General features: G+C 42.1%; 1 protein-coding gene across 2 annotated transcripts in view; it reads left to right on the top strand.

Annotated features, from left to right (window-relative positions):
* Nucleotides 1–25,170, top strand: part of LOC102305147 (guanine nucleotide-binding protein G(o) subunit alpha) — a 43,789-nt gene extending 18,619 nt beyond the window's left edge. The window contains exons 2-5 of one of the 2 annotated variants that reach the window (XM_042213306.1): nucleotides 4,646–4,774; nucleotides 6,447–6,576; nucleotides 19,777–19,930; nucleotides 22,524–25,170. In XM_042213306.1, the coding sequence (XP_042069240.1) occupies nucleotides 4,646–4,774; nucleotides 6,447–6,576; nucleotides 19,777–19,930; nucleotides 22,524–22,711 (601 nt within the window). In that variant the 3' untranslated portion in view covers nucleotides 22,712–25,170. Of the gene's footprint in view, nucleotides 1–4,645; nucleotides 4,775–6,446; nucleotides 6,577–10,332; nucleotides 10,487–13,332; nucleotides 14,444–19,776; nucleotides 19,931–22,523 lie in introns of those variants that run through there. The other variant, XM_042213305.1, reaches the window with a different exon arrangement.
* The last annotated feature ends 1,808 nt before the right edge of the window (nucleotides 25,171–26,978 follow it).

Genomic DNA, 26,978 nt, shown 5'->3' with positions numbered 1-26,978 from the left:
GAATATCAAGCACAGCTGGAAATCTTGTCCATTATCCATATTACCTACACTGTAAAAAAAAATTCGTGATACAAAAGTATTTTACTGTGTATTTTACAGTTTTGCACTGTTCTTCTAGAATATCATTAAATTTACATAAATAGACTGTGATATTACATTTCAAATGTAAATTAACGTAAAAACACTGTAAATGTAATAAAACTTAATTTTCTTGTTTGTTAAATGTATCTATCTGTACATATTTAGATTGTTAAAATCAAGACTGGGACAAAAAATCGGCCCAGGCATTTTGACTAGAGACCGGCCCACCAGGATAAAGATTGAAAATGTGACGTCATTCAGGGGTAAAACCGCAAAGGATTCTGGGAACTTGTGGCAAGAGGTACTAGCGCACGCAGGCTTTCAATTGAACTCAGTTACACAGCGATAAAAAGAAACCAAAAAATGGCAAGAAGCTGTTGTATTATTAACTGCAACAGCCGGTCGCATGACAGCCACGGGAAGCCGATCGTTTTTTTTTTATCGGATTACGTCGTTGAAGAGAAATTTTTTAAGCCATGTTTCCGAAGTAAGAGCCGACGGATGGTCTGGATATACCAAATATAACGTCCCAGAACACTCCAGCTCACAGGTTAGTCTGCTCCAAGCATTCCCACAAAGGTCAGAGTTTTGTTAGTAGTTAATGCGTCATTTTTCTTAACATAATTGGTGATATAGGTTACAAGCAAGTCTGGCGCTGAACAGAAATTGTCGCGCTATGCTCCTTTATTTATTGTGCATAAATAGTGAATTGTCCTGACACAATATTGCGTTTCGCTTCTGTTATTATGGTACATTGACAAAAACATATACTTTTATTCACAGGATAAAACAGTTGTTTTTTGTATCACTAATTGCCCAGTACGATTACAGCATACAGTATTATTGTCACTGCTACATTTCTGTGATGCTACCAGAAATTATTTCCACTACTAATTAATTACCGTTGAGCTCAAAGGTCCTATTAATAAACGGTTAACGAATGTGTATTTATGACGACGATTTGTGAGACTGGTAAACTTATGATACGTACGATGGTCTTTCGTTCTACACGGTGCATTTCAAGGTCCTGCACCCATCCGTCGGTAAACTGTACCTGGGCTTGTTGCAGTGACCGGAAGTTACTAAACTTCATGAGTGTATGCACTCACTCCAAGAACCGTATAATTATAAATCTGAGCGTGGTGAAAGTTGGGCAGCACGCTAACGTCTTTTGTCCCTCTGTGTGCTCGTAAGGGTCTGACCCTTTCACTCCTTTGATTTTTTCCTCGTATCTTTTCTTTGTCTTTTCGTCGAGTCTGTCTTTGTACGGACCGGCATTGTTCTCCTTTTGTTTTGTACATTCCTTTTTTGTGCGGCAAAGAAAAAACAAGAAGGTATTGGAACCGGAGAATGAACGTTTTGCGGTGCTGCAAATGCTTGCATTTGATGCGGTACTTGGATTGTTTTGCCACGAGTTCCCGGCATGCAATGCGCGAAAATCACGTGATTGCTAAACAAGGGGGAGGGTGCATCCGGCCTCCTCGGCTGTAATTGGTCCAGCCCAGAGTCGATCATGACCAATTGGCCAATCCAACACCTTTCATTATATATACCCTTCCTAAAAAAAAAAAAAAAATCCATCGGCCCATAAAAACAAAAAATCGCGGTGTATTCCAACCCACCTCTGGCGCTGGTGCCCTACCCTCATTTTAAATGCATTTAGACACTAAGGGTTTTCGGGAAGAGCCGTGCTGCTCTCTGAGAGGAAGCTAGACATGCTCTTATGATTTAAACCAACTGTTAACTGTATATTTCTGTACATTTAAGTATTATTATTCATAGTGCTGCATTCATTGACCTTTTTTATAGGTAATTTCATTGTTTAATCACATAAAATTCTTCCTAATTTAATGTTTAAAAGCACTTGAAAAAGGCAAAATCCCATGTAAAATTAGGGCAACAAACTGTATTGTCATTACTGAAAATAACCGTATTTTCATGGGAAAGTTATTTTCTGTGATTTTATCGTATTATTTTGGTGCCCCAGCTGCCGGAAAATTACTGTCTTTTTAGGATTTTTTTTTTACAGTGTAGTTTTCCAGCCTGGTCGGGAACATAAAGTAGAAATCAGCTTGATTGCCGAGCAGTTAGCAGTTAGCAGTTAGCAGTTAGCGATCAGTCTGACCGTGTCAGAGATCATTGTTCCTTGGCACAGCACTAATTAAGTTAACCACTGTTGTAATTATTAAACACTTTACTGGAAATTTAATAAACAATGACCCTGTATTTCCCCCCTTAGTAAAATATAACTCTATAGAAGCTACGCCTCCAAACATCTGCTGGGCTTATCATGTCTGGTTTGCTAGATTAGCTAGCTACTCAGCTACACATTAGTTAGTAGCCAAAGCCCAATGACGTGGCAGATCAGCATCAAGTCTGTTGAAAGTTGCTTTTGGTCAAGCATTCTTTTAGTGATAAGCCATAATGTTGTATGTACTCCTGAGGTCGGTGTTCATTGACCTAGCGTACCAAGAAGTATGTCCGCTAAAAACAGCCTAACACAGGTTACAAAAAGTCATCTGCCTGTCCGAAGGTGATATGTAGCTGACATTACTGTGTGTTTGAGACCTTTGTGGGACTGCAGCTCTGTACATTATATAATGGCATTTGTGTTAGTGTGAGTTTGTGTGAAAAGGTGTTTCTGTGAAGCCTAACAGCAGAATGGAAACAGCCAACAGGAGGAGCGGACATGTTCTTGTTAGAGAGGGTCAGACCTCCTGAAGGTCACGAATGGCAAATAACCTAACCCTAACCCTAACCCTTCTTTCTTAGTAAACCTTCTAAGCTCCTCGCAGTTCTTTGGGCTCATTATTTACATTTCCCACGTGCTAGGTTTTGGAAATCTGCTGTTTCTTTGCAAAATGTTTGTGACTTTTCAGTTTGAAATACCGAGTGGTTCACACAAATTGCATGAACCACTCGGCATAATTGATCTGCTTTGGATTGCTTTGTAATGAAGTGCTCTGGTTTGTTTGACTGACTGCCTTGTAATCTAATTAGCATCCTTTCATTTTGTGAATTGAAACATGCTTTAACACCAAGTCACTAATCCAGTCAACGGATGCTGTGTAGAAACATGGTGCGCACATCTTCAGGATGTGGTGCTTGTTTGTTTTCAGTTTCAGAAATAAATCGAGGCTCAGCTGTTCACACTTTCATCTTTGCTCAGGATAAAAATATCCAGTCTTCTTGTGTCCTCCTTACAGCTTTCACATTTTAATCACAATATAATTCAGATTCCTTTCTCTGTAATCAGTTGTTCTTATCGCTGAAGCTGTGACAGTGTACCATCCATTTCTTTTTCTCGTCAACTCTCTAGCTTTTGTCTTTTAAAAGTAACTAATGATCCTCCTAACGGCTCTGAAACAACACTTTGAACAGTTTCTAGATTAAAGATATGCATCTGTGGCACCAAGGCTTTGGGCTAGTCACCTATTACAGTTACATTCAGATGACTCTGTGGACTTTAAACTTGGTTTTCAGTTGATACTTTTACTGATTTTAATTTATTATGCATCTTGTTTATGGCTTTTAATTTTCTTATTTATTTTACTTTATTTGTGTCCAGCACTTTGTGACCACTCGTCTATGGAAGGTGCTTCATGAACACTTTTATAACCTTTGTAAATGTTACTTACTGTCTGTGTCCTTCGCCCCGATGGTGAGATTGAGCTTAATTTAAAGAAGGGAATAAACAAGAAAGGAAAAAATGAGGGATTAAACCTTCCAAGGTGCACATTAGCTGGAACCAGAGCAGTATTCAGGTGTCAGAGAGGAAGGCAAGCCTAACAATCACAAAGTGACTCTAACATAACTGTAGCTCTTCCTTCTGTCGCCCTTAGCTGTGTGCTACAGTAGATAGTGTGAGAGCTCGAGTGACTGAGAGAACGATTCTCTGGATTCTGCTGTTCACGATTATTTGATTTATACTTGCACATTAAAAAATAAAGGCCCTCTTCCAGGGATATTCCGTTACATAAGTGAATCCTCCCATTCCCCTTCCTCACTTGTTACCAAGTGGCTGCTCCATGTGGTAACTTTGTATTTCAGACAGACGTTATTCTTCTAATGTGTAGCAGCGAGAAGTTTGCTGTTATCCAGTAAACCAAAATTTAATCAACATTTCTGAGCCACTAAAATAGATTTCTACAATCAGATATTGAACCATGTGACACATTGCTGTTGCTACAGTGCTGATTTGAGGCTCACTTCCCATAGAAGGAGCAGGGAAAGAACAGAAGCACCTGGAATTAGCTCAGATATTTGCAGATCTACAGTGGTGGGTGGGTGGGTGTCAGATTGTGCTCATTATGCAACACAAATTCACACTTAAATTGAAAGTAGGCCATAGCACCACAAATCCATTCACATCTCTGTCAATGCAGTCATCAACATTGAGCCACTTACATGAGCTCCTGGTGGATGTAAAGGACACTTCAGGGAAATTTGTGAGAACTGATGTTTTTGGACCTCATTTACACGTGGTATTTTCCTGCAGTTGTTGTATGGGTACACAAACAGTTGTTGTGTCAGATTCCTCTGAGTTTTGTGTGTCTGTGTGCAGCTATCTAGACAGCCTAGATCGAATTGGTGCGGCGGACTACCAGCCCACAGAGCAGGACATCCTGAGGACCCGAGTGAAGACCACAGGCATCGTCGAGACACACTTTACCTTCAAAAACCTTCATTTCAGGTCAGTATCCAAAGCGACTGCTGCCCCGATGTGTGCGCTCGGTGCTTTACTCTCAGCGGTGCCTCTTACTGCTCCTCTATCCAAGCGTACAGTAGGAACTCCAGCCTGTAATTAATGAGATTAAATGCTTTAAACAAGTGTCTATATTTATGATTCCCTTCCTTTTAAATGAGCTCTGATTCAATTAGAACAAGGAGCCGTGGGAATGATGACAGAGAGGAGAGGCATTATGGGAAAGAGAAGGGGCGAGTCCTGTTCTGGCGTCTAATCTAATCGCTCATTTTCCGCCCTACTTCTGTGGATGTGTGCAGGTATAAGCACACATTCATGTCCTAACTGAAGACAGCAGAGGGGTTAATACGTGTAGCATAGACACCAATTATTTTTCTGGATGGATGCACATCACGTTTGGCAGCTAATGCTTGTTTTGCTTTTCCTCCTTCTTTTGCTTGGGTTATATTGTGCAGTTCGTTCTGCTGAGTGATGCTTTCCTCTGTCACTCTCACTGTTGTGTAGGAGTTGTGCTGGGTGTGCTTTGTTGAAGAAGCCTAAATATTGTCAGCTCAGTTGCTATTACTAGCAGTCAGGCAGTGTGTGGGAGGCTACAGTGTTCCTCTCCTGGGTGTAACCCATGAACCTACCTACCATTATACCCATCACAGACTTGACTGACTTCATCTCACTGTGGATTAAGTCCTTTAGGGTGGTTGTTATGTTCTTTTCTAAAATTGCACATCTGAATCTGGTCATTTGCAACATCAGCTGACTTACTTTCAGTGCAGCACACTCCTGTTTTTTGGTTAGTGTGTGTTTTTGTATACTTGTGACAGATGTTGAGCTACCTCAACAGCTTCAGCTTTAGTGCAGTCCTCAGAAAATCAAACCTGACGTCAGAAATTGCCACGTGTCTGAGGTAATCGATCCGGAAAACTGTCGCTGCAGAGGAGAGACGGGAGAAACAAATCCAGATACTCTGAAGCTCCATTTCACTCACTGTGATAAAACCCTGATAGGATTTAGCGTCAGGCTAACACCCTGATCTGTACACGCCGCAGTCAGCAGGTACAGTGTGCATACGCAGAGGCACTGTCCTCGCTCATGCAGAGGAATAGCAACCTTCTGACAGCAAATATAAGAGCTCCTTTGTTTATCTGAAGAGCGTGAATAAGTGAAAGTCACATGTCAGATCATCATCAGTGATAACAGTATAAGGAAATGATGTCAGCATAAAAACTGTTTCTGTGTTTCTTTAAACCACAAACTGTTTCAAAAATCAGATTCTGAGGAGAAAAGAAGGAAATCCAAGAAGATCTTTGTGACGGCGCTCGGCACGCTGTTAATATCAGACATCCTCAGAGCACCTTCAGGTCCAGGAGCGAGGCCAGAGTCCTTCTGTGTGGACGTGAACCTGTTATTAGGACTGTGTTATACCCACGGACTGAAAGCTGCTTTACTCCCCGGATCTCCGTCAGTTTGGACGTCTGCTAAGAAGTCGTTCTCAAATTGAATCAGGCTTCGAAATGAGCTTCAAATTGAATCACCTTCTAATTTGACTTGACTGAATTTAATTTATTATTTCTATTTTGTACAAATGTAATAATTGACGATTTCAATTATGTTTGTGTTAAAAAATCTGATCTTGTTTCCTGTGTTTGTCTCTTGTGTCCATCAGGCTGTTTGATGTGGGAGGTCAAAGGTCAGAGAGGAAGAAGTGGATTCATTGTTTTGAGGATGTCACAGCCATTATTTTCTGTGTGGCGCTCAGCGGATATGACCAGGTGCTGCATGAGGACGAGACCACGGTAAGGACACGTGTTCACAGCTGTGCTCTCTCTCTCCAGTGAATCCGTCCCACGTTTATGCATTCTGGATTTAGGAAAACAAAGGTCACGGCACACACGACAAGCAGCCAGTGTAAAGATAGATCTATGTTTGTCACATGTAAGCGGACACAAAGCTTGTGACAGGGCTGGAGAGAAATGTCTGAAGAAATCAAGCCGTGCACGTCTGAAAGGGTTATATATAAATACCTAATGCATTCCCATTAGGACCCACAGACTGACTCTGTGGTAAACCACACGTCGTGCTACACAATGAACTTCTGTGGAATTATCCTCTGGGCTTTTACTCACTTCCTGCTGCAGAATACGTGAGGACGCTGAAGTCCCCACGGAAAATAGTTTTCAGACTTTTTGTTTAACAAAGGTTGTAACTGAATGCAAAGGTACATGCGAGTTATTTTTTATCCATGCAAATTATTCTTCCCTGCAACGCACAATAAACAAATTTCTAACTTGGACACAGCGAATGTTCCACATGATTCAACACGGCGGCTGTAGAGTCCTGGACGGGTGAAGTGTCGTCACCGCAGAGAAGAAAGAAGTGGTGACATAAACCACAGAGGATCCCTAACGATTATATCGCGTAACCTAAAACAAATAAGCTGATTTGAATGCACAGCACTCGCTGCTATTTATAAGCATAGAGTGAATCCTGGGAGAATTCCAGGAAGTCGAAATGTGTTCAGGTGCTCATCTATTTATGCAGCTGTCATCAAGCTTCCCTCTGAGCTGGGAGCACCAGAAGACGGGCGCTGGAGGAGAGGAAATATCCACCACAAAATGTGCTCACAAATAGCTTCGTCCTGTTTTTGCCGCTTGCATTTAAAATCTGTTGTTTCTGTGCCTCCATATAAATAGCGGTGCAGTTGTAAACAGGCGTAGCTTTGAGCTTGCTGTTTCACAGTCGTGCATTTGTCTTTACAAACCTGTGTGGAAGAAGCAAAATCCCACCGAAAGAAACAGGCTGGACCTTTTTCAACGACGAGATAGTGATTCTGATTTGTTGACGTAGAAACCGTGAAAGAGCGTGAAAGGCTGCCTCTGTTACCTCTGCACCACTGCCACAGGAGTTTCAATCAAAAGTGTCGTACTTAATGATCGCTTGACAGAAATTTACAGTATTGCTAATGTCATGAACGTGAGACGTGATGTGACATCTGAAAATCCCAAGACACAACAAGACAGATCCAGGCATCCAGCGGTAAACACGCTCATATGTTCAGACAACACGAGCTGGAGTGTTTTTGTTTTTGCAATCTGACTGACGTAATTCTCAAATCAACACTAATATTGTTGAACCAAACAGTTTTCAACGAGCTGCTGCATCCTCTGTCAGTTTTACTAGCAGATGCGTCCGTATGCGCACAGTGAGGATGTTACACAGTCGAATGGTAAAGATACCCCCCCCCGACCCGGCAGTAATGGGAGTGATACATACTGCATATCCCTTCTGGGCAGTTCATCAAAGTCGCTGATAGGCTGTGGATTTAATTAGCATGGCAATATTTCCCATTATACTGATCCTTGCTGGACGGGAGATTTTTCTTTTCCCTATCAGACCGAGATCGTGCGTCTGCAGCCCTCACTGCTCTGTCTGCTGACTTGGTTCGAAGGCTGTTTCATGCTGCATGACGACATGCTCCGTGCCTGCATTTAACTGTGTTTAATGACGTTTGAAATAGTTTTCCCAAGAACTCCCAGAATACTAGAGATCGCCAAAGTCACACGACTCAGTCTTTTAATGTCACTATACACATGTACAGTGAGATCCACAGTTAGTGTGCAAATATACAAATAAAAGTGTTATATATTTACAGTGTGGGTTATTGCACAGTATTGACGGTAGTTTATGTACAGAGGGAAGTCCTTGGATTGGGGGGTGGAGCTGTGTCGTCACGTGTGAGCTCAGGGTGGCTTTTGGGAAGAAACTGTTACATTATATCAATGTGTTGTTATTATCAGTATTATTATTATTATGTATTAATAAATAATGGTGGCAAAAAACAAAATAGGTTCATTCACATTTCACTGTTATGAACTCCTTGACATTATACATCCCATAATCACCCACACACATGACATTTATAACACTTTTGTCTAAACAAGAGATGACACGTGTGAGTTACAGCTTCAAAGATACTGCTTGAGTGAATGTTTCTTAAAGCCTTTCAGCACTTGCAGATATGCTGCCATTGGTAGAACAGGAAAACTTCTTATAGCCGAGATTTAATCGTGGGCTGTTTCAGAGGACAGAGAAGAGCTGAAAGAGCCGCTCGCCGGCTTTCTGACCTTTTAAAAAGCATCAGTGTGTTAGAGAGACATCGACACGGCTCACGCTACACTCAGTGCTGTTGCTTTGTTGTTCTATTGCGTCTACTCCAGCAGCATTGTGTTTTTTCTGTGTCACCTCCTCATTTCTGTTGGAACGCTCTAACGAACACAGGCGTATCCCCCCACCCTTTGACGAGACGACTGCTGTATGTGGATACTGTCTTCCTGCCTAAACACTTTCCTTTTAGCACTTGGGATGCATGTGTGTGTATGTGGGATAGAGGACGGGGGGTTAAAAAGGAAGTGGGACTTGGGTTGGGGCGACGGGGTCCCTTGCATTTTCTGTTCCTGCTCTAAGCTCCACCCTGCAGCATCTCTGGCTACTTCCACTCCTCCTGTCACTGTTGCCATCGACTGTCTTCTCTAACCAATCAGCAGTCAGATCTTCTACAGAAGCTCCACCCACAGACAGGTATGAAACCACCCCGATAGGTGTACGCACACTCTGAGAGTTGAAAGCAGCGCCTCTTTGTGTCTGTGAACCGCTCAATCCAAAAATGTTGTCTGGCTTTCTCCTCTCTCTTTCTTCCTGGTAACTTTTTAAAGCTCTTCTTAATTTCCTAATTTTCTATAGATCTGTTTTCCCCTAATCCAATCAGCTGCTTTTGCTCCCCTGTCCTGATCTAAGCAGGAAAGAAATCAAACTGGAGAGAAACTGCTTTCAACTCTGTCTCTGAATCAATTTCACTGTAGCATGAACGGGTTTGTTATGAACAAATAATCCAGGCCTCAGTTTTGTTTCATCTTCTACTTATTTTAGTAACCAACCAAACAGTGGATACTAATTATTCATTTATGAAGCACATGCATTGTTCCTGTTTGGCCGAGAAGATAAATATAGTCAGAAAACACTTGCAAAGCTTTTAGTTTCAAAGTGCAGTAATAACTTGAGCCTCCTCTTCCTCCTCCTCCTCTCTGCCTTTACACTTCATTACCTCCACAAACTGTCACTGCAGCTTTTTCCTCAAATACATGCTGCCAGCCCGTGCAGTCACCTCCTCCTCCTGAAAGCCTCACTCTGCAGGGCCCAGAGTGGGTGCTTGTGCTTAGTTACTCAGTGTAATAGAAGCTAACTGGCTAAAAGAGCATGGCTTTGCTATTTAGATTACTAATAATGTTGATTATTGATACGTTGATACAAATACACATACCCAGATATACGTGTCACTTTCCAAGAGGAACTTCCAGGACTTCTGTTCTTAGATTCAATTTTAATTCCTCTTTGTGTTAAGATTGTGTGCATGTGATATGGGTGTCCTTAATTTCGCTTTGTGTATGCATGTAGGTGAATACTATATGCCCGCGTTTCTGTTATGTGCTTTTACAGTGTGTTAGTGGTTAGAGGTTTAACAGCCCCGTTAACTCGTGCTAATGTCTCTCCTGCAGAACCGCATGCACGAGTCTCTCAAGCTGTTCGATTCCATCTGTAACAACAAGTGGTTTCAGGAAACCTCCATCATCCTCTTCCTGAACAAGAAGGACCTCTTTGAAAGCAAGATCAGCAAGTCACCGCTGTCCATCTGCTTCCCTGAGTACACTGGTACATAAAACCCTGCACTGTGACATCTCATGAAGTGTAGTTATGTTAAGAAAAGCCAAACATGGGTTCTAAAACGAGAACTAGAACCCCTCCGAGAGTCCAAACCTGCACCGAGGATTTACTTTTAAGGGAATCGTTCTTTTCTATGTATTCATTTTATTTTTGTTTAAAAAGTTTGCAGTGCAGTAAAGGAAAGGCAGCTGTGAAGTGGAACAGTGAGATCAGAGGTCAAAGGTGACGAGATATTTGAACGCAAACTATAACGTGATATTTAGAAAATCCATATGCCGACATCATTCCCTAAATGTTACGATACAAACAATAGGTTCAAAGATGAGACACATTTTATGGAAATTTGACCTTGAAGAAAAGGTCAGAGGTTACATCATTGCTTACACAGCAGGAAACAATGTTTTAAATAGCTAAACTTTGACCTTCGGATCAATCTCTCGACTTTAAAGGAGGTCAGATATCAAATATGTGGCGATATTTGAACTCTTTATATGGTGCTTTCTATATATTGACAGTACACACTTGTAAGAGTGGAGCCTGGCCTCAGTCATAATCTGCCCTCTCCTGCTTAGGCCACAGGTTACACTGCCAGGTACAGTCAATACTACAAATGCAGTACGCATTCAGATAACTACATCAGCAGCTACAGCAGTGTTCCTGCTTGACATCAGAGCTGCAGGCTTTAAGAAGCATTAGTTCCCAGCTAGATGTTGCTTGGTGGCTCTTTACAGCATTCGTCAACACTGGAATGGAAAAATATGTTTACTATTCAACTTTATTTACACAGCGCTGAATCACAGCAACAGTCGCCTTAAGGCGCTTTATATTGTAAGGTCGACCCTACAATAATACATACAGAGAAAAACCCAACGCATATGACCCCCTATGAGCAGCACTTTGGTGACAGTGGGAAGGAAAAACTCCCTTTTAACAGGAAGAAACCTCCAGCAGAACCAGGCTCAGGGAGGGGCGGGGCCATCTGCTGTGATTGGTTGGGAGAGAGAAGGAAGACAGGATAAAGACATGCTGTGGAAGAGAGACAGAGGTTAATAGCACGTATGGCTCAGTGCAGAGAGGTCTGTTAACACAGTCTGGCTACAGTATTTCTGTCTCCAGGGTTTGATAGTTGTGTCGAATCAGGACCAGGGGAAAAGGTTTGTTGTCCATTTATTTTTTTAAACTGTGGGTGAATCACTTTCACATTCAAACTGCCAGCACCAGATGCTGCTATTAAGTATCGCACACACACCCGTATTTGTAATTAGGCAAAGCAGCAATCGAGCAGAAACTTTGGCAAACTTCTTCAGCTGCTCCAGCTGTTTATTGAAACGAGCCTGAGATCTGTGGACAGCTGCTAGCATTAGCTGCTCAGACTAAAAGTGACTTCCCTTTCATAACTGCATTATGGTGCAAAAGTCCATTCTTTTGCACCACAGTGCAGCTGCACCTATATTAGAGCTGGTGATGTGGTTGATGATTTAAGACAAGCTGTCATTCACTGAAGTTACTCTTTCATTAAAAACAAGCATGTCGAGATTTCACGCAGAGCAAAAATACAGTGAAATGAATCAGACCTGGCCATTCATATATGTAGCTCTCAGTTTTGAAGTCACAATTGTGCTGATTTCTAAGAAAGTATGAAAGTCGAACATAACATTGAATACAGACAAAGAGACTCACAGGGAATAAAAGCTGGGGTGTTAGTGGGAGCACGAGAGGAGCTCCAGTGAGAGAGGAAACAAGAGACAAGACAACATGTGAGGCGGGGAGGGGGGGGCAATGCCAGAGACGGAGAGAGCAAGAGTGTGAGAAATTTATAACAACACAGGCAAAGCAAGATGGTGGGAACGCAAGAGGCCGAGCCAGCGGGACTGTGAGAAAGCGAGAATTAGAATTCCAATCTTGTTTTCGGCCCCTCTTCCCCTCCTCTCTTCACCCCTCTGCAGACTTTGTGCCTGTTCTGATGAAGTTGCCACCGAAGCAGACAGACGAACCACAGTGCTGCTAATGGCTGAGAGCCAGATAGATGTTAGCGACACTTGGAACAACATTTGCTCCAATCAGTGAGATCTGACTCATTCTAAAAGCACTGTACCAATTTAAGCTGCATTACCTGCCAAATGCTTGCGTAAAGGCAGAACAGTTGATAATGCTGTTGAGCTAAAAGGCTGCACAGTGGATTTGCCAGTGCTGGTAAATTGATCAATGCACAGTACGAATAACAGCTCCGTTATTTTTAGCTTCAGGGCCTCGTATCTGTCACATTCTGAAGTCTGTAACACATTAATAATGTTCAGGAAGTTGCAGTCTGCGCAAGCAATAACAGGACATATTAGCTTCCATCACGTATCATTTATCTGTCTGAAATCACCTCGTCTGAGAACGCGGCCCGTGCATCATTTTTATTGAAGCTTGGCTCAACAGCCGACAGAGCACGCCTCAGCCGAATGTGTGCTGAGAGTCAAAGGTGGAGGGAAGCACACGGATACAAAGGTTCAGATCAAAACCAATCACAGCAGATGGCCCCGCCCCTCCCTGAGCCTGGTTCTGCTGGAGGGTTCTTCCTGTTAAAAGGGAGTTTTTCCTTCCCACTGTCGCCAAAGTGCTGCTCATAGGGGGTCATATGATTGTTGGGTTTTTCTCTGTATGTGTTATTGTAGGTCGACCTTACAGTATGAAGCACCTTGAGGCGACTGTTGTTGTGATTTGGCGCTGTGTAAATAAAAGTGAATTGAACTGGGGGGCTTTTTCTAACTGTGTGTGTGTGTGTGTGTGTGTGTGTGTGTGTGTGTGTGTGTGTGTGTGTGTGTGTGTGTGTGTGTGTGTCTCCTCAGGTCTTAATACTTACACAGAGGGACTGGGATACATCAAGTCTCAATATGAGAGCAAGAACAAGTCACCCAAGAAAGAAGTGTACTCCCACGTGACCTGTGCTACGGACACCAACAACATCCAGTTCGTCTTTGACGCTGTCACTGACGTCATTATAGCCAATAACCTCCGAGGGTGTGGCCTGTACGGATGATGCTGTTAAACTTTGGCCAATGGATGCTGGGTGTTTGACTTGTATGTGAGAGCCGGTCAAATGTGGGATGATGTCATAGTACTCATTTCTCATACTGGCCAAGTTTGAATTAACTGGTTGGTTGTTGGTGGTTGGTTGGCTGAGACATCTTATCTTTTTCAATCCTAATTAAGAACCGTTATTTTAAGCGTACCTTCTATCTAAAATCTGTTTTCGCTGCAGATATTTTGCACAATACCGAAGCTGAGAAGCAGAACGAGAGACCAGCTGAGCCGACCACAGTCTAGTGTACTGAATCACTCGTTTACTAGATGTATTTACTTTTTTCCCTTTGATTTCAATTTGTGTATTCATATTTTTGTATCATAAATTTGTGCCTTATTTATACCAAAAGTCGACGCAAACGTGCGTATAATTAGTCTTAGTGGGGGTCAAGTTTAGCTAATTCAAAGCTTTAATCAAAACTGACTTTATTGCAGGCATTTCAAGTACTAAGTGTAAATTTCAGAGCTATTAAGTCGATGAAAATAATTGTATGATATTTTCAGAGTAGTAGAGTTTTGGGGGGTTAAATTCCCAGCAGCATTTGTGCCCACTAAGAAGCTGAGGGGGGAGTTACAGCAACACTGTTGTGAAATGCAAATGATAAAAATAATAATCTATAATGAATTTGGTATGTTTTATTTAAATGGGATTGCCACTTTTACGTTCCCATAGTAAAAAACAGAGTGCACCCTGGTCACTAGTGGGTGGGCCACAGGGACACCACAGACACACACACCTGCTGACGGCTTGTTTGTGCTGTGAAATCACGTCATTCTAAAGAGTCGGGCTGTGAGAACATATCACCAAATCTTACTGCTGTGCTTTTAATCTGAGAGGAAACGTTTTCTGCCCGTGTAGATTTCAGTAAACCTCCTGATTCCTCTTTTGATTGAATCTAATTTCATAGTGTAAATGAGCGCATAAAGAGGACGTTGTTGCTTGAGCCACGCCGCTGTCATCGTTAATCTCTGCAGACACCATTCCCGGCTGCAGGCTCATCTCACTTCTTGCATGGGACTCCTTAAAATCAATTGAAACAAAGAGTCGCAGAAGCTTGTGCCGACTCCCGCGGACAGTGTCCGCCTAGATAAAGCTTCAGCACAAGTATTGATTTTAAAGGGCACTGGCACTGCATCCACTGTCAGGCTGCACCGTGCAATATCCCTGCTGTCCTCCAGTCCACCTTAATAAGCCAGAGGTGAGCTTTGAAAGATTACAGACTGATGTGTACGTCCTCTGGGACGCGAACGCAGACTACGATTGTATCCACGCTGTTCTCCTCGTATCTCGACGTCTGTTTGGAATCGATCATGAAGCGAACAGAGGAGTGACGGGCGCTGTTCTGACCCAGCTCAGAGAGATCAGGGCAGTACTGGAGCTACGTCATTAGTTCCTCCGTGTAGCCACAGTTAACATCGTCACATAGAAAGTGTTTGTCTGTGAGACGCGATGGAGCCGACGAAGCCGAGCGCGCTTCCCGCCAAACAGAGTCACCTTTATTTATGAGAAGGGCATTCGCTTTATTCCGCTTTTCCATCCACGCACAAACAACCAGCTGTGCCTCCTCTGCTCAGAGCCGCCATTTTTGGAGCACAGGTAGATGTCGTCATCATCGGCCCTTCCGACCACATCTGTGCCAAATTTAGAAACGGAGCGCTCCCTGAGGCTGTCGTTCAGCCTGCATGCTGTGTGCCGTGCACTGATGTGTATTTTGTGTGTTCATGTTTTCAGATTGTATATAGTTACCTACATGTGTCTGTTGATAGTACAGAAAAGGTCACGGTGTGTGTGTGTGGGTGTACGTGCTCATGAACGTGTGTGTTGTGTAAGAGACGACATCAGCCCATGGGTGCTGCGGTGGAGTCAGCATCTGTGGATTAATTACCCAGAGGGCACCTATCTACCCTTTCAGCACAGACAGGCCTCAGACACACAAACACACTCACGGGGCTTCAAAATGTCACAACACCTTAGTTGCCAAATAATACTGCAGTTTCCAGCCAAAGAGGTTCACACGGCCACACAGCGAGCCGCTGCCACGACTGCTAAAGGCGCTTCATCGTCGTCTCCTCGGACTGATCTGTTACAGAAAGGAAAACGATCTCTGCGTTCTGTGTCAGCCTCTCCTTAGTTTTCACTCTCAGTAGCTTCATTCATTCGCTACACTTTGCATGAAGCTTCTGTTCCTTCCAAACACAAAGCGTTTAGTGTTGACAGGCTGAAATCGGTGCTTAATCCCATCGATCCAAAAATCAAAGTTCTTCTATAAATTCGGATTTTTTTCCTAAACTGGGGAATGATCGCGTACAGAGTTCAAACACGATCCTTTCCCTCCCCGTCTATGCAGTGCAGAGGTTAATATCATTGCAATCGCATCTAGAGAAATTTTCTTAGGGTGGCAAAGAAACCAAATGGGGTGGCAAAATCAAAGCCTTTTTTTCCAAACACATATGCAGGTGGTTACATGTGGCTATAATGATTCAAATGCAGTAAGTATGCACGTTTTTCATATAAATATAGTCTATAACTTAATTATTGTCTGTAGCCCACATAATTAAATACTTTAGTTACATAAAGTTTTGATTTGTGTACTGTACAGCCTGTATGATAAATAAATATGCAGCCCAATAAGTATAAAATGCAGAAAGCTACACAACATGGGGCACTTCATTTACAAACACAAGTCTAACTTAAGTTTCGCTGTTTTTTGTTAGAAAACAGTCACATTGTTGCAGCTTAAATTACACAAAATGTCAGAAATCTGCACCGTCATGAACAAACATGTAAACCGAATTTTTCAGGATTTGTTGGAGGAACCCACTGAGGTCTGAAATACAACCGGACATTTGTGACTCCTTTGAGTTTACGTTTGTGTTTCACCCTCAGATTGTTTCATTTCATTTTTTCCCCTCTTACCTTGTTTGGTGTCTTTTCAGCTCAACTGAATTTAGTTGTTTTTTTCACTGACATACTGCATTAGTGTTACTGATCTGAAATCACAAAAAGTAACTTAAGATCCTAGTAGTATTTTTACTGTAAAAAACAGACATGTTGAGTAAATGTTTATAACTTGAATTGCAAATATAAATTGTACATTTTGTAAACATAAACAACTATTTATCTAAAAATGCAGCCAATACACCTGCTGTGTTTTTCATTTTGTACAACCATTTAAAAATATTACTAAAACTAAAATGAGAGAACAATCAGGTGTTGCAATAAGATGCCCCACAAATGATGTGTGCCAGTAAAAACAAGTTTGTCCACCAAAAGACAGAAGAGCACAGGGACAAACCTGCAGGCCCGACAACAGCAGGTGTATCACTCCGCTGGTTTCTACTTAGTGACAGTGTTTACAAATGTGCCTCTGTGACAGTCATTAGTGCCCTCGCTGACACACTAAACAAAACGACTACACAACAGAACAACTACACAACACACTAACTCCAACGTCACAAATCTGCCCACATCTAAATCCTCTCCTCCTCTCTCGCTCTGTCTCGCTCGCCCTGTTACCGTCACTCCCCAAACTCTCCCCTCTTCCTAAACAACCAAATCCCACATGTTGACTTTTTTTTAATTGGTCGACATGGTGCATTTTTCCACCAATAAGAAAGAGGTGGCTTTTTTCCTTTCTTTACTGTTTTCGTGCTGTCCTTACAAAACGCTTAAAGCACACACGTGACGACAGTATTTAGAACAAAGCCTGGCTGATATATATGATCATAACTCTGGATTTACTGGCCTGTAATTAAAATTTAAAACTTTGAAGTCCGAACTTTCAATGTGGCTGAAACAGAGACTCAGCGTGGCTGCAGCTTGTTGCTGTGTCAGCTTACATCAGTCATGTGATCTGGAGGTGCAGCGTGTCCGTGGACCACAGAGGGTTAATAACACTCACCTTCCTTCCATTTCCACAGTGTAACATCCACCCACCTGTGTAAAATCCGAAATTCCCATGGTGTTGTTCAAAATGTGCTCTGGCACGATCATGAGCATCGCTTGCTGCTGAAAACAAGAAAAAAGCGGTCCTGCTATGGGCTGAACCATTTGTTACTGGTGCAGGGGGGACACTATGCAATATATTCAGTTTTAGCATTTATACTCACTGCTGACTGTAACTACGCTCAAACTGTTAATGCTATCTTATTTTAATAAACAACACTGTCATATGCAAAACTGGGGTGGCAAGGGATCATTTTAGGGTGGCACTTGCCACCCCATGCCACCCTTCTAGATCCGCCCCTGGCAACAGATACACTTCTGTTTAGTCACTCCACATCCACGCGGCGCTGACGACTGCTGCTCTGCAAAGGTGCTGCTTGTGCTGCGCTTCCTGGTAGCCGTTAACACACAGAAAGGAAACCGTTAAGTTTGTGGACAGCATCGGAGTTTTGTCCTCCAACGTTAACCCGAGGCACCGCACGGACCTACAGGGATTCGTGCTGTTTGTCAGTGACATACTAAATTAGTTAGAGTGATCTCAGATCAGTGTGTGCCTAAATTTATTCACAGAACACAACACTTGAATTTTACTGAACATACGCTAAAGACGGCAGCTAATAGAAAATTTACTGAATTGAGCAGAAACGTCTTTTTTCATAAACAGTTCAGTAGAAGTCATGGTGTACATGATGAGAAGACCAAAGCCAGTCTGTTACGCAACTAAAAGTGTGAAAGCCTCTTTTTTGCTGGAGGTGAACAGTGTAAGCGCTCTGCTACAGTGTTTACAGTCCCGTCTCGTCTCTTCATGACACGGAGCAGGCGCCCGGGACGGGAAACGTGCGGTCCTTCACATTATTACCTTTTAGACCTCGTCCTTGTTTCTGCATCAGGCGAGCTGTAACACAATTAGTGGTTTAGGACCAATCCCAAGTAACAGAAGACAACTGCAACAGTAGGCGAGGTTGAGAGGACAAGAGGAGGACAAGGAAGTAGCAAGTAGTTCATATTGATGGCAAATACTTCATTCCTATAGGCTGCGCTGAAGGACACATCTGTGGGTCGTTTGTTTGCATTGTTGTGCTGTGTGGATAACACAATCAGTGGCCTATTCAGCTTTGAGAGTTGGGGACAGCAGTGGGTGCACTTCTGGGCAGCAGGTGGTGTCACAAAAGAAATGTTAGCACCTTTTGCCATGTCATTGCCACAGCAGCACGAAAAGCTGTTGAAATGTCACAATGGCAGCCAAACCGAAGTGCCAAATCTTTCCCGTGTTAGGTTTAAATGAGCTCCTGTGGCCTGTTTTTGCTGACTTACTTGTACTTTGGATTTAGAAACCGGGTTTTTCTTGCAACCTTTTAACATTCGGTCCCTGCTATACCGCGCCAGCTGATGTAATGTGCACTCAGGCTGCTGAGCTGGGAGAGATGTCAGAGAGCTGGGGGGACATGACCGTAACGAACCATGATAGCATCAGGCAGAGTTTATGCCGGTACACATCAGCGTCCTTGCACTCACCGTGCTTTAACCTTCCAGTCTCTGTTCAACCAACATGCTGGTACCAATCAACACTCGCTGTACTGTACAAGTCGCCCACATCTACTAAGCTGTTATCTGTGCGTGTGCGAGTTTGTATGAGCGTGCGCCTGCGCGTGCGTGTGAATGCTGCATTTTATCCATCACTGTGCATAAAATGCATCTGCTGTAACTCCCTCACTGTTGTCATAATTTATTGGATGTTGTATTTATACATGAGATAAAGACAATAAAGCATCACATGAGTAACTTGATATGGGTGATTATTTTTCTTGGTCCTGTGTGTGTGTGTGTGTGTGTGTGTGTGTGTGTGTGTGTGTGTGTGTGTGCGTGTCTGTGTGTGTGTGTGTGTGTGTGTGTGTGTGTGTGTGTGTGTGTGTGTGTGTGTGTGCATTTGGAGCAGATTTGAATGTAAATGTTTTCCAGAGTATGTTTTGCTTTCCTCCACGAACTATAATTATTTATTGAAAATATGGGAGAGTCCTGCCCGAGCAGGCCAAATTAATACTGTCACAGTTTGTTTGTGTTCCAGTGTGAGGCCCAGATGAAGTTTTAATGTGTGTCTATGACTGTCGACATGCTCAGTCGGGGTAACGTGTAACTTTGGCCTTCTTTCCATTTCCTCCCTATCACCTGTTTCCTCACTCTCTCCTATTTCCTTCACCCATTCCCCTAATCTCCCCTAATCCCATTTTCCCTCTTTATTCGTGCCTCCTTCTCCCCGCTGCAGAATCGCATGCATGAGTCTTTGATGCTGTTTGACTCCATCTGCAACAACAAGTTCTTCATCGACACCTCCATCATCCTTTTTCTCAACAAGAAGGATTTGTTTGCAGAGAAGATCAAGAAATCTCCGCTCAGCATCTGCTTCCCTGAATACACAGGTACGAAAAAAGTTTGGGGTTTATTCCAGTGGTGGGCGGGAATCTCAAACAGGAACGTTTGGAATTTGTTTTCCTGAATTAAAAGTGTTTACAGGACGAAATATAGTCACGAGAACGACACATCTAAAGTTCATTCATTGAACGTAGCCAACTGCAAAAACAGAGCGTAGCACGAACTCGGGCAGGCCACAGAGTCGAGCTCAGCAGATCAGGTGATCTCAGCCCACGTCAGCTGACACATTTCTATACATCCGATGTAAGATGTGCTTTTTGAATCGCTTTACAATGTTGGTGTATATTTGCAACCCACTCAACCCTCTAATTGAGCTCCTCATTTAGTTTAATCAGTTTACTGAAAAGTTATCTTTTAATAGTCCTGTGATGTTGGTTCTTCCTGTCTTTATGTTAAGCTAACTGAAAGCTCAGATCAAGTTTCACCAAATTTCAAATTGCTTCATTTGAAGGAGCTTAATCTTAAAAATTGTGTCGTACGAAATCATTTGGAAATTTGCATGAAAATCAGTGTAACGGAGCCGAAAATAGGCTAATACTGAATGAGACATTTTGAAGAGGGGATATAAAAGTATGAATGACTACCATCTGTCCTGTGTTAAGTGTAATTCCCAGAAATTAAATGCTTTCTAAAGCCCTTCCTGAGGTTCTGGATGCTGATTAACGACTGCTCGGTACAGTACATCGGCTCTGCTTCTAGCCCTGACATTTACTGTCACAGACTTGTAAACAATTCGAAGCACTTTAAATCAGAGTTGCTGTTTACAGTTTGCAGCAGAGATGGCCAACGAACTGTTTAAAGAACTGCAGAGGCTCAGGTTGAAAAGAGAGATATACTGTTTAAAAGGAAAGCAGGGAAGGAGCAGAGGAGAGTCAGATAAATAGAGCAGGAAGGAGCAGAGAGACCCAGAACCTGTAACGGGCAGAACCGAGTTTACAGATTTCTCCGTGTGGAGGTGAGAGTCGAACGAGGTGGTGACAGAGAAAAGGAAGAGACTGCTTATAAGAAGCAGCAGACAGTCGTGCTTGGTCAGCCGCAATAAGTGAGAGCTGCCTCCTGCCTACTCCAAACTCCAAACTCCTTTCCGGTCTCCAAGTGGATCCTTTTCATTCCTGTCCCTCATGCTTCACTTACGTTCGGCTAACTTGCTTGACAGTCTCAGTAAGTCTGTCTTCTGTCAGTCTCTCCTCCTGTGTCCCATGCTCTCGCAGCTTCCCAACAGAAGACTTTACGAACCTTTAACAACCACAAATATTTTTCAAGCCAAAGATCTTGGAGAAATATCTTTTACATCACACGCAAACATGTCCTGACTTTGCCCAGCAGAAGGACTGAGTATGATTCAATAAATCTGCAAACCTATTAGAATGTATACTATCATTGCTGATTAACGACTCCTCGGTACAGTACATCAGCCCTGCTTCTAGAGGAGAACTATCATTGCATCTGATATACAGCTAATGTGCTTCAAATTAGGTCAAATGAATAGGATACAGATGTGATCATCTGTGTGTAGGAAACCAGACCAGTTAGCCTGCATTTAGCACTGCTAGTCCACCTCTGTTACAGGGATAGTATTTCTACTTACTAATTTGGACTTCTATGTGGTGATGACAGCTCTGCTACCTGCTAAGTTCATATGAAGCTAAAGATATCACATCATCTAAACCGACTCTGTCGACAGGTCTCGGCTTCGCTTCAGCTGCTGAGCTGACATTAGCTAACAAAAATGTCTCACTGCTCGACAGGATATGCAGCTGCTTTCCTCTGAAGTCTGAGCTCATTAAAACAGTTAGCTTTAAATAGTTGTGTGAGATTTCCTGTGAAGTGTGACGTTCAGTGCAGCACAAAGGAAGGTGTGGAGTCAGCTATCACTAGAAGTGGATGCTGTGTAGCAGATTTCAAAGCTAGCTGTCCATGTGAATCAGTTATTTCTTTTATTTTACAGTAATATATCTAAGTTTCTTACTAAACTGAAACTAGCAACAGACTGAAAATACTTTGACCTGCAGATTTTCAGAATCAGTGAAGCATAAAGAAAGTGTTTAAAGAGTTTCCCACTGTTGCACAGCCAAAAATGTCCACCGGCTAACTTCCTGTAGCATATATGTATATAGCATACGCATCAGAGTCCAAGCTTTAGAATTCGATACAAACACAGATATTTTGTGTACTTTGTGATGAATGCAGAGATGGTGGTAACACAGTTAGGCTACTAACAACAACCCACCTGAGCACTGAGTATTTGACTGTGTGAACTCAGCCCTATAGGTACTAATGAAGGATTATGCAACAGCTATTTTATTCATTTCCAGCTCTATATTTTTTAGTACTTGTTTGTCTTAGATTTGCGCAGGTGCAGACACCAGTCCATGCAGGGGTGATCTAAACGCTACGCAAAAGTAGAAAAAAGTTGGAAACAAAGTATTTATAAGAGAATGCAACATTGTAACAATATATAATCATCATCATCATCCAGATAACTAACCAAAGCTACTTGTTAAGTCCTTTTTTCATGAGACTTCCTGTTTGAAGTTTTTGTTTTAATAATTGTGTCGTAACACATCTGCTTCCCTCCAGGACCCAACACCTACGAGGATGCAGCAGCTTACATCCAAGCACAGTTCGAGAGTAAGAATCGCTCTCCAAATAAGGAAATCTACTGTCACATGACCTGCGCCACAGATACAGGGAACATCCAGGTTGTGTTTGACGCCGTGACCGATATTATCATCGCCAACAACCTCCGAGGGTGTGGCTTGTACTGAGCACACCTACCGACCCTGTTATTTCCTCCCCCCTCTGTCCCTTCCTCTGTCCTCCCACCTCCTCATTCCTCTTCCTTTGACACTGCTGTGGAAATGATGATGGCGATGATGACGATGCTGATTACTTAAAGAAAAAACGAAAGAAAAATGCAACTAGGTACATATTAATAATGAGGATAATTTAAAAAAAATAGGCATACATATATATATATATATTATATATATATACCGTTTTTAGTTCTTGTCTGCTCTCTTCTTGCTCCGACTCTTCCTGACGTTCTTGAGCTTGCTGCCAAGCAAACAAATTTGTTTTAGTAGAAAACACGAAACCCTGCAGCCTTGAAAACTTTGTGAACAAAGTCGATGAAAGCCTCCGTTCCCCGTTTCCTTTCTTTTACGTTGTCTTTTGTTGTTAACCCAAACCTGTACGTTTTTTATGACTCTTGTTTTTGTTGATCATATGTATATTTATTGCAAGTATCAGTCTGTACACTGATGTTTATTCACGTTTTGCCTCACCTGACACCCCTGTGTGTGTGTGTGTGTATTACTTTGTCCTTCTTTTTTGCTGTAGTAGTGATTATGTAATAACAGTTTTTGCAGAATTATTTGAAAATGTACTAAGAAGCACTAGACGGGTCAGCCAAAACTCTCAAGACCTGCTAGAACTGACGATGCTGATTTTAATGTTAGTGTTTTGTTTACATTAAGTGATTTTTGTTGTTGTTTTTGTTGTCAGTCACTTTTTTGGGGATCATTTTACTCAAGGTGTGGTTTTCATCGACAGGATGTAAGGCTTCCTGTTTCCAGGCCTAAGCCACTAGCAAACCATCGGCCACGGCCGGGTGTGGGAGCCAATAGGAAATGTGCTAACAGTCCTATCAGTGCCATGTAACAAAGGTACTGCACTGTAGATAGCTGTGCTTATAGAAGCAACTACACAATGTTATGATTAAACCTTTCTCACTGTTATAACCTCTAGATCTGCTAACATTCTCCGTGTAAGAAAACTCACTCATGGTTTGATAATGGTCGATTAATTTATTAATTTATTTATTGATTGATCACCTTTCTTCACACACCTGTCTGTTTTCTCTCTCTCTCGTCATGCCACACCTTTACTTCTCTCATCTTCTTCCATCTCTTTCTTTTTTGGCTTATTTTTGCAAAATTAAAGAGCACTCCTTCTTTTTTTGCCAACCCATCTCCCCGTCCTCCTCCTTTTCCCTCTAAAGCCCAGATAGCATGTGATACTCAAGCCTTTGTATAAAGAGATCAGTTAATTCATACAACTTATAGACAAAAAAAAAGTACACACAAATAATGCTCAGATAACTTTAAAAAAAGAAAAAAAAAGTAAAAGTAAAAAAACAAACAGAAAAATACAGAAACAAACAAACTGAGAAGATTGTTGGTTTCTGGGACACGGCAGAGGCAAATATATATATATCGAAAAAAAGTGACAATTTAAGTTTCCAAGGATTGACAACAGAAAGGTTCAGAGTACAGCGACGTGTTAAAGTGAGCTGAAAAAGGACAAAAATGTACTCTGATTACTACAATAATAAAGACCCCAGTGAACATTACCACAGTACCGCCAACGACCTTCCTAATGATCCTGTTAATATTCCAAAAACTTTTCTCGTGCTTTGTAGCTACAGAGTATCTCTTTCTCTATATCTCCCTTTTTTAAATGTAAAAGATGTTTTGCAAAGCGAGCTGATCCGTGAAGATCTCAGACCGACCCCGCCGTCTTGTTATAATGCTCTGAACTGTGCCCCGCCCCTTCTCCTTTTACCGTTTTGCCTGTTTCCCTGCATTAGATCCGTGTCCTCACTTTAGCCTGACTCAGAACAATTAAATATAATATTATAACAATATCTATTTTTTATTATTTCAGAAGAAAAAAAACAAACAAACACTTTTGGGGGAGAGCACGTTTCTCGCTGCGTCCGCTAGTTAGGGACGCCGCATGTTCACACATCTACGCTGTATAAAGTCATGCTCTTTTCTTCTTCTTCTGTCTCTTTTCAGTTTAACCCACTCCTTCCAGGTCTACAATGAAAAGCACAGTTTCTCACATGCACACTTGCTCGCACTCACACACACACACAATAAGTAGATCTGTTATCTCTTCATGTGTTAGCCCTCGTCCATCTCTCTATATTGACTTCTTGATTTCTAGTTTTTAAAAAAGAAAACAACCGTGTATAATGACATGAGAAAGCATTTTTTCCTCTCATTTTGTTCCCGTTTCCGTCATATTTTTTATGTTTTGTTCTTTACCCAGTGAATGCTTTTTTCTGTGCAGCTTTCTCTCTCTCTCTCTCTCTCTCTCTCTCTCCCTCTACTCTTCTTTAGTGAATGGTTGTTATTTCATGTGGGATGTCCGTGCTGGAAAAACCAATCGAATGTAGTGTTTACATTAAAAAGCCACTGTTTTCATGACTACGAAAAAACAAAAGCCGACCTCTTCTTGTCTCCGAGTCATTCAGTCTATCCACAGCTGTGCCTTTCTGTTGGAGCCATGAATTTTCCCAGGATTGCTGCATTTAGCCGCGGTATTGAGCAAACACTGAGCTGTAGTGCTGACCCTGGGGTCGTCCGCTCTGTAAAACAAGCTGTTTTATCTACTTCCCCTCCATTTGAGCCACCCTCCTTTTGATTGGCTGCTCCTGGTAAAGAGAAGGTTTGAACAGCATTGTGGGAACAACTTCAACATATTCAAACATATTCCACTGTAACAATATAAAACACCTCGAGTCTACATTTTCCATTTTTGAGGAAAATTTCAAATAGATGCAGAAATCTATTGAAATGTGTGCAAAGCCTGTTCAGTAAGAGTTCTCCAGTCTCCTCTTTGGTTGCTAGCTGCTTCAGTAATGTCCTGGTTCCAGCCGATCCGTGATATATATTGTTGGATTGTTCTGTCCATCTGTGCTCTTGTGACATTGGCCGTGAGTGGAATAAACAAACTGCTGCCAGTCAGATACTTTCCATATGGTATTACATAGTTGATCAGAGTCTGACTGTGCTTCCCTTCCCTGAGAATGCCTTCTTGACAGCCACCCCTCCACTGAGACCATTTCTGATGAGGCTTCAGTGAACAGTAGCTGGATTAACTGAAGATGCATCTCTCAGGTCGTTTCTTGATGACCTGACTTTCAGATAATCTTTTGTCCATTTTTTCTAGTTTCCTCATTTTTTAAGGACGCTCTGATCTCATGCCAACATATGCCAAGTTTTCAGCTCTTTGGAGATCTCCTGTTCGGTGCACAAATGCTATTTTGTGGCTGTCAAACTGTGTTATTTTTGGCATTTGACTAAAACAATGTGGAGAAAAATCTGTGTTTTTGTGCTAGGCTGCAAGTAACAAAGACAGTTTAAAACTGGTTCTTGGCTAAGTCATCTGTGCAGACACAACGCTGGTCCTTTGAGTTAGCTGCATGGCTTGAATGATCCATAGGTCAGCGTTAAATGGCTTCACAAAGGAAAAACAAACGTTCCTCTGGAAATGGACTGGAGTGGCAATGGGAGAAATAGCAGCTAATGTCCAAAGACAAACTTTGACAGACCTTCAGAAAGCCTGGAGAACAGTTGCTCGACACAACTTTAAGCCTGGGTCCTTTGAAGCGACATATGAAGAAATGAGGCCTGAAACATTTGCACAGTACTCACTAACAGGAACTCATAGTACAGGCTGGGCCATTTATATGGATACACCATAATAACATGGGAATGGTTGGTGATATTAAAGTCCTGTTTGTGGCACATTAGTATATGTGAACAAAGAGAAACTTGTAAATAACTCATGAAAGAATAAAGTTACGTTGAAACCAAGCACACCAATGTTTTTCTTGTGACATTACCAATAAGTTTGATGTGTCACATGGCCCTCTTCCTATTGAAAAAACACAAGTTGTATCCAAGATGGCCGACTTCTAAATGGCCACCATGGTCACCACCCATCTTGAGGAGTTTGCCCCCTCACATATACTAATGTGCCACAAACAGGACTTTAATATCACCAACCATTCCCATGTTATTACGGTGTGTCCATATAAATGGCCCACCCTGTATAATAGGCCTACTTTAACCGTCAGCTTCAGAATCAGAATCAGATGGGGGTTTATTGCCAGATGTTGAGGTTTACAACATTAGGAAATTGCTGCGGTGCTTCAGTGCAAACAATAAGAATTAAAGTGCTATGTAGAAAGAAAGATATGTGCATGAGATATACATGAGATATATACATGAGAATAAGAAT

This window comes from Haplochromis burtoni, unplaced genomic scaffold (genome assembly GCF_018398535.1).
Source record: "Haplochromis burtoni strain Fernald_Lab_line unplaced genomic scaffold, NCSU_Asbu1 Contig_433, whole genome shotgun sequence".
In the NCBI taxonomy this organism is placed as follows: domain Eukaryota; kingdom Metazoa; phylum Chordata; class Actinopteri; order Cichliformes; family Cichlidae; genus Haplochromis; species Haplochromis burtoni.
Note: the sequence above shows the minus strand (reverse complement) of the source record. Positions and strands in the feature narration are given on the sequence as shown.